Source organism: Mercenaria mercenaria, chromosome 7 (genome assembly GCF_021730395.1).
Source record: "Mercenaria mercenaria strain notata chromosome 7, MADL_Memer_1, whole genome shotgun sequence".
Taxonomy (NCBI): Eukaryota; Metazoa; Mollusca; class Bivalvia; order Venerida; family Veneridae; genus Mercenaria; species Mercenaria mercenaria.
The window spans coordinates 36772418-36780246 of record NC_069367.1 but is presented as its reverse complement, the minus strand read 5'-3'; the positions used below and the strand labels follow the sequence as shown (position 1 = coordinate 36780246).

The following is a 7829-nucleotide window of genomic DNA, read 5'->3' as shown; positions in this document are numbered from 1 at the left end:
CATAATGTGCCGCTATGGCAATGGTGAATATAGAAGTGCAGTATAGTGTGCCTCGTGTAGCCATGTCGCGGTTCCGACCTGTCACGTCAGCACACCAAATAAGGTTTTCGTGCTGACGTACAGGTAATACCCCAAACAATGCAACTTTGTCCTGACATCGATTTTAGTCTTTATTTTTCCTCATAAATGACATGCTGTCGTTGTGAGGTATCTCAGGATGCAAGAAGTCGAAAGAAGTCGTTTTTCTCACTTCTTTGATCAGAAATTAATAAGTTTTAAAGCATATTCTTTCTCTTTTTTTTCATCCATTGTTAAAAGTTATCATAGACATAATCTATCACTTTGTTTACAGAGCTGTTAATTTGACTTCATGTGGAACGGGCCGTTTGCTGATGTTGATATAACTCGTGGCCCAATCCATTTGTATATGTTACTTTTGTGTTCATACTATTGTACATATGCCTAATAACAAATACAATAAAATATTATTAAACTAAACTAAGAAGTCGAAACCACGATAAGGCAAGAGCGAGCCACCATATTTATAAGATATGTTTTACAACATTCCGCAGACGAGCTATTTTGCTTCTGGTGTGCCGAAACTTCCATGACGTCGCCAATCTTCTACACAAGGCAAAGTGTGAGCTCGGTTTTGATTTTGGCGCAAATGGGCTACACGTGACACAGTCAACAGTCTGAATCAGGGAAAGAAAACCATCTGATGAAAAGGACGTCAAAATTTTGAAATGCTGCAAGGTGTATATAATTTAAGTAATGTTAAGTACATCATACATTTATTGATATGTGAACCACTGAATACCATTCAAGCAGATTCAAGGTTTCGGCTTGAGTGGATTAAAGAGTTACTTGAACTTGATGGCAATAATATTTACTAGATTTTTCTGATTGAAAAATAATTTACCGCTGTTATATATTTTGCTTTTAATTCAGGATGATAAAACAAGGTAGGTGGTCATGTCTGTTGAGAAATGCAATTATGCTATCCAACCAACTGATCAATGTTTATGTAAAGATATTTGTTTTTGACCCAGAGAAATTCTTACAGCTATATATATCTTTAACAATGAAATCGGTTCAATCGCTCAGGTGACTATGTCTTAGACTAGTTGAAAATCTTTATTGTGTTTTAAGGAAACGTAGAGATGGTGAGATTTATCCACCCGATACTGTTTTCCACCTTAATGATTCGAATACCAATGATATTCAAATGATTTAGATTGCGAGCTCAATAATTTCAGGGATCAGGCAAACCACTCATGTCAATACTCTAAACTATTAACATACATGTAATCAATGATGTTGTGCTAAATCTCTACTAAAGTCTTGAACTACTTTACTTGACTGGCCTTTTTGTTGATGTTCCTGTCAGACGATGTCTTTGAAACAACAACATTTGAGTCCTATAATGCATGGATGTTCAGCAATCACGTGTAGCATTCAACTATCATGAATGCCCACGATGCCTTAGCTTTACTCCGCGAATAACTTTGAGCCTATTTATAAGTGTGATACGGGGACCCATCGATGACTGTAATTAACCCAAATTATTCATAAAATACCATAATCTGATTATTTACAGTAATTAAACTATAATTATAGCAAAATATAAATGGAATCGGGCACTAGCTGTGCTATGCATCACGTTGTTACTACATTGAAAATACAGTTTAAGAAGTCAATTTTCCAAGCCAATGTAAATCCTACAGTGTGAGCAGAAAGGTAAAATATTTGTTAAGAAAGCGAAACTGCAACGATGAACTAATATTGGCTGGAAAATACGTAGTCGTGAAGGATTCAATTGACTCACAAGCACCAATCAAAAGGTGTGTGACCGTTATTTCAGCAGCTAAATCAGAGATAATTATGACGGAATATTTGAAGTAATTGATCGATCTATGTTAGAAGAAAGTGAAAAGTATCATAAAATTAGTACTCGTTTTTTTTCAATAAGCCTCGTCCCAAAAACGGTGTTTGCAACTCATACGGTTACATACTTGAAAATTGTTGTGTCAGCAGAAAGGTATTTAATAGCAAGACCATTAACAGAGAAATCGTCAAACATTGTTGTTAACGCTTTTCAGGAGGTCATATACGTGCATGTTGTCCCAAACATAATACAAAGTGACAGTGGGTCTGATATAGTTTACTTAGTGAAAATAATCATCCAAATAATATTGCATCTCATCTTGAGAGTAAAGATTTCTGTGAGTTTTCATTTTCACCCAGTGGTTGTTAAGAAATACTCCGGATAAGGATGGCGCTATTGTTTATTAATGATGAATAATCCAAAGGCAATAACTCGGTGAAAACTCAGATCAAAACATGAAGGCACACCTCCTCTTGAGAGCAAAACTTTCTTTGAATTTTCACTGAATTCCAGCCAAAGGTTGCCGAGAAATAATCAAGACAAGGTTTGCGCTTTAGTTAACTAAATTAAATGTTGAATAAACAGAAAGCAAGAACTCAGTGAAAGTCATCCGACATTGAACATAAAAAGAATACATGTATCTTTTTTAGAATGAAGCCTCCTATAAGTTCCGCGATATTCCAGCGAGTGGTTGCTCATCAGAAAGGAACAAGAAGATAATATGTGCATCTCCTCTTGGGAAAAAGCTTCCTATAAAGTTTTGCTGGTTGCTGAGAAATACTCTGGTCAAGAATGGGTAGATGGACGGTCAGACCGGCGAAAGGACGGATGAAGCATCGACATGCTTCCCGTTCACGGAACATAAAAAAAATATATAAGAAAATGATATATCACAGTCTAGAAGCTAGTCTAGATATGTCCCATTTGTCTAGAATACATATATGCGCTTTACTTTATTCATAGGGATGATAAAAATTGGTTATATCATAGACATACATAACGCAAATGATTATCATGTGGTATATTCATTTTGATTTTTCACAAAACATTTTGCTACGGATAACTGTGACGAGTGACATGGAAACAAAACAAGCTAATGAACTCAAAAGTCCCTTAAATGATATGAGAAATCATGTTATATTGTGAAAATCTTCGATGCAAATATGGCAAAATGATAATATATTAATGACAGAACGTTTGGTAAAAGGCATTTATGTAGTAAATATTTCGCCTTTGTTGCATAAATGTGTGTATTTTTTCCAAACAAACGCAAACGATAAGTTGCTTTATGATATTATTACTTTTTCAAAGTACTTCCTAATTTCGCAACTTCTATAATCATGTTACAACCATGTTTGTGGACTAATGCAAATTAGTAATAATATTAGCAACAATCGAATGCTAATGCTGTGAAATTTAAAATGCACTGTATAATCCTTCCAAGATTAGAATTAATGCAAGGACGCTACCATATTTTCACTTTGTATCACATTATATTAAATTTATTTTCTGTCTTACAGTATCATGGCACAAACAATACTGAGCTATCGTCTGGAGAAGACCCTGGAAGAATGTATGCACTTGCTGAACGTCTATCAACAATAGAATCAGGTGTTATTACTGCTGGCTCGCTATTTCGTCTTTCCGGTGTCAGGTTACCCGGGGTGGAACCGATCTCGCTCCGCGTTGACGACGTATTTCTGGAGCTATCTGCACTCGTTGACCTCGCGGACACTGGCGGAAGGCTTAGATTGTCTACGTGAATAAGGATTCCTCCGTCGTCGTCTGGTTTCTTTCTTAACGTACTTTGACGCTGATCAGACTCATTTGGTTGACTTTCAACCTCTTTAAGTGGCCTTGTCTCAGGTTCGACTGTTTCCGTAATTATAACAGGATTGTCCTTGACGTTTTCACCTTGATTAATTCTTACATGAACCCCGTTTTGAAATGGCTGTTTTCTCGGGGTTGTATACAAAGGGTCACCGTTTGTTACATTTACTGGTATAATATACGGCTCAGGTGCTTGCTGTTGTCTATATGTGGAACCATTTGACAGAATAGATCTTGGTCTCTTTTGAGGGTTTGGAACAGAAATGAATGTGGATATAGGTGGTTTCTCCCCTGTAACAGAACTTCTAGATTCGACACCCACGTCCTTTATAAAATCGTCCAGAATCTTTGGATTGCTAAATGTGTTATAAACTTCAGACCTAGGAGTAGATTTCATAAAATGGAACTTCTTCCTTCTAGGCGTCGTCCTGAAAGAAATAAAGTTATTTTAATCTATGTTGTGAAACATCACATAAAAGCAAATTGGATTCACTACGGAAGAAAAATAATATATTAAAATGCAAAGCCTAATAATTCAGAATAAACGTTGAGTGTTGTGATTTTGGCATTTGTTTTTATAAAACATCCCAATCAAGCCGGAGGGTGTTGCTTGGGGAATTTTCGAGTTTCGAAACTGCTGAGAACTGACCGTCTGACATTTCAATATTCGTTCTGGAAACAAGCTCTAAGTTAACTCTCAAATTCAAAGACATCTGTTCCAAATATACAAGTTGGCAAATCCACGTGACTTTTGGATACTATACACAGGGAGAAAATGTCCCGATTTAGGAAACATTTCTCCTATTATATTTGACAGATTCTTATAAGAAAAAGAGAGTCGAAAGCTTTCCTCCGCACAAAGCATAAGTACTTTTCTCATACAGTTCTGCTTTTTTGGAATCGTTTTGACTGAAACGAAATACTACGACTGACGTATAACGTTGGCATATGAATAGAAATTCAATAGATAAAAAGTTTGAACCTTTTCCAGTAGATCCAGAGCAAGAGCGCCGTAATGAAGAACAGACACACAATTATTGGGATAATTATTGCAAGGTAGACTGCCGTATGTTGTTTTTTGTCGCTTTCTGTAAGAAAAATATTGCATAAATGATTATTTTAAAAGCAGGTAAAATGACGGGTGATCTCATCATGACAAAATCGTAGTATGATAAAAAAAAAACGGCTTCGCGTATTTCTATCTGTATTTTGCACTTATTGAAGGACATAGATACTCATAAGATGTAAAATGTCAACGGTAAAGGAAATATACTGCATATGAATTACTATATAGGTAATACATTGTATCAGATGAAGATTAGATAATAGGTAATGCTTTATAAACAAAGTGCAATGTTACAAATAACAATATGTAATGACTAAAAGTTGCAGATAAAAACTAATGTTTTCATATCATGATACTGTGTTTACTGTAGTTTCGTTATAAGGATGATATTATCTTTATTAAAGAAACTAAAATCAGTAACACGAACTAGATGCTTGAAAAAAAAATAATGGCATGAATATCATTAAACAATAAGTTTAGCGTTTTAAAGTTTTAAAGAATTTAAAGACACCTGCTTCTGTTATTATGTTTTTCAGTTGGAAATTTTGAGGATTTTGAAAAATACATGTGGAAATTCAATGGTGTTTCTTTTTTTCAGTAGATAAATTCTTCAAACAATTTCAGGAACAAATTAGCCTAATAGACTGAATATAAAAGTATAAAATGCACACATATCAAACAAGAACAGAATTTGTAAAAAAAATCAAGAATATACCATTTATTTGGTTGTTTTCTCATTTCCGCATGTGTGTATCTATCTGTAAATACGTGAACGCGTTATTTTCAGAAAAGACTTTTGAATATTTCACAGAAGTGTGTAAAATATGAAAATAATTACCTCCATCCCCAGACGGAACAAATGGTGGTGAAGTAGAAATTGTGACTGTTTTTTCTGTCGTAGTTGTCGTTGTCGGTTTATTAGTTTTAGCAGTAGGGGGCGCTGTCGGTTTTAGAGTCGTAGTAGCCGTTGAAAGTTTAGTAGTCGTAGTCGTAGTGGTCGTTGTCGGTTTTGGAGTTGTACGTTTAGTCGTCGGTGTTGGAGTCGTAGTGGTTGTTGTCGGTTTAGGAGTCACAGTGGTAGTGGTCGTTGTCTGTTTTTGAGTCGTAGTCTTAGTGGTCGTTGTCGTGGTCGTCGTTTTTGGTTTTGGAGTTGTAGTCGTAGTGGTCGTTGTCAGTTTTGGAGTTGTAGTTGTAGTGGTCGTTGTCAGTTTTGGAGTCGTAGTCGTAGTGGTCGTTGTCGGTTTTGGAGTCGTAGTCGTAGTAGTGGTTGTCGGCTTTGGAGTCGTTGTCGTAGTAGTTGTCGGTTTTGGAGTCGTAGTCGTAGTAGTTGTTGTCGGTTTTGGAGTCGTAGTCGTAGTAGTAGTTGTCGGTTTTGGAGTCGTTGTCGTAGTGGTGGTTGTCGGTTTTGGAGTGGTAGTCGTGGTTGTAGTTGTAGTGCTTGTCGTACTTGAGGTAGTAGTTGTTGTAAATTGTGCTGGTATTACTTCCTCACAAGTTATACTAAATGCTTTGCCTTCTTCAGCTGTTGAAATAAACAGACAACAATAATTGAATAATGCAATTATAAACAGTACGAATTTTAGAAACGACATGTACTTTTTATTGTAGCGAAAAACAATATGACTGACATATCAAGTCAGATGGTAAAACAAAAGTCATTAGATTCTGATAGTTACAATTTATAAGAATAAGAGCTAAATTCTACTGCGAAACATGCAACAGCCACTAGTAGACATCATATATTTATCACTTAATCTATATTTATCGCAACATCCATTGGTCAAAACGCAGTTAAAAGGTGATATTAACTCACGGGATTGATTTCCAGGAACAAGTAAAAAAGTCAAATATCAAACGTTGACTTCATGCAACTTTTGACATGTATCTTTTGAGTTGTAATATTTAACTATAGGACAAGGCAATTAATTTACTTCAGCCTTTTAGAGATTTTGTGTTTTATGTCTTCAGTCAAAATCACGTGATCGTTTTCATGTCACTATATCCTTACTCACGGACAATTATAGTATAATAATATTCTAAGAGTTTTTCTGAGTGATCAAAGTATAAACTTAAAGAATGTTTTTTTGGTCTGGTGTGTACAGTGTTTAACTGCACTTTCAGATACTTTAGTAGTTCATACTTTCAGAAAACATATTCCCGATATATTGACAGCAGAACATCGTACCGGGGTTTTCAGACTTTTTTGTTTGTTTGTATGTTTGTTTGTTGTAGTTGTTTTTGTTGTTGTTGTTGTTGTTCAGTAAATGATTCAACGATAGGATGCAATCTTAACATAATGATGAATTTTATCAGATGGAAGTCCTTTTGCAGGAGTTTTCCCCCAACGTACTTGATTAATGGATATGAGCCGATGAACACACATAACATTTAAGACAAATGCATATTGCAAAGAGTTTTTCCCTTGTTTTGAAATTTTAGATAAATCATATTTCAGTTTAATATATGTTACGATGTGATTTTTTTTTTCTTTTTACCGTCGACATTTTGTATTCCAATCATTTTAGTTTTGTTTAAAAAAACTATACCTTCGATTCTGGGAATCGGGAACCACTCTCCAGTTTAGTTAATGTTATTTTCCTCCTAAATATAATTCAGTTGTTTTAATAAATCTATATGAAGTACTTTCGAAGCAAAGAACGCATCAGAAGAAAATAGCAGGCTGTTTATTGAGTCTTGCTGAAGTGGAACTCTGTTATAAACTTACTGGATGGCTTGCCAGTCGAACATTGGACAATGGTTTTCACCATTGTTCAGCAAGCTACTTAATCAGTGTTGTTGATTTTTATAGAAGACATGACATAATAAACACTTTCCATGTTATTTCGAGTTTAAAGGTGAAAAAAACGCAGGACTCTGTGTGGAACTATAGACTGGACAATAGCACAATGACTGGACAATAGCACAATGTATTGATCGGCAATTTATAAAGGAATCATATAATGATAAATATTACAAAAGCTGTTTGTTAAACGACGTTCTATTTTCAGTCACGAGATGACTATGATATTGACCTTTGACCTACTA

General features: G+C 35.1%; 1 protein-coding gene across 4 annotated transcripts in view; it reads right to left on the bottom strand.

Annotated features, from left to right (window-relative positions):
* Nucleotides 1-2894: 2894 nt before the first annotated feature.
* LOC123554394 (uncharacterized) overlaps nt 2895-7829 on the bottom strand; it is a 36325-nt gene continuing 31390 nt past the window's right edge. For all 4 annotated transcript variants that reach the window (XM_053548114.1, XM_053548112.1, XM_053548113.1 and 1 more), the window contains exons 5-7: nt 5623-6306; nt 4701-4806; nt 2895-4146 (exon numbers count right to left, since the gene is read on the bottom strand). In XM_053548114.1, the coding sequence (XP_053404089.1) occupies nt 3411-4146; nt 4701-4806; nt 5623-6306 (1526 nt within the window). In that variant the 3' untranslated portion in view covers nt 2895-3410. The remainder of the gene's footprint in view (nt 4147-4700; nt 4807-5622; nt 6307-7829) is intronic.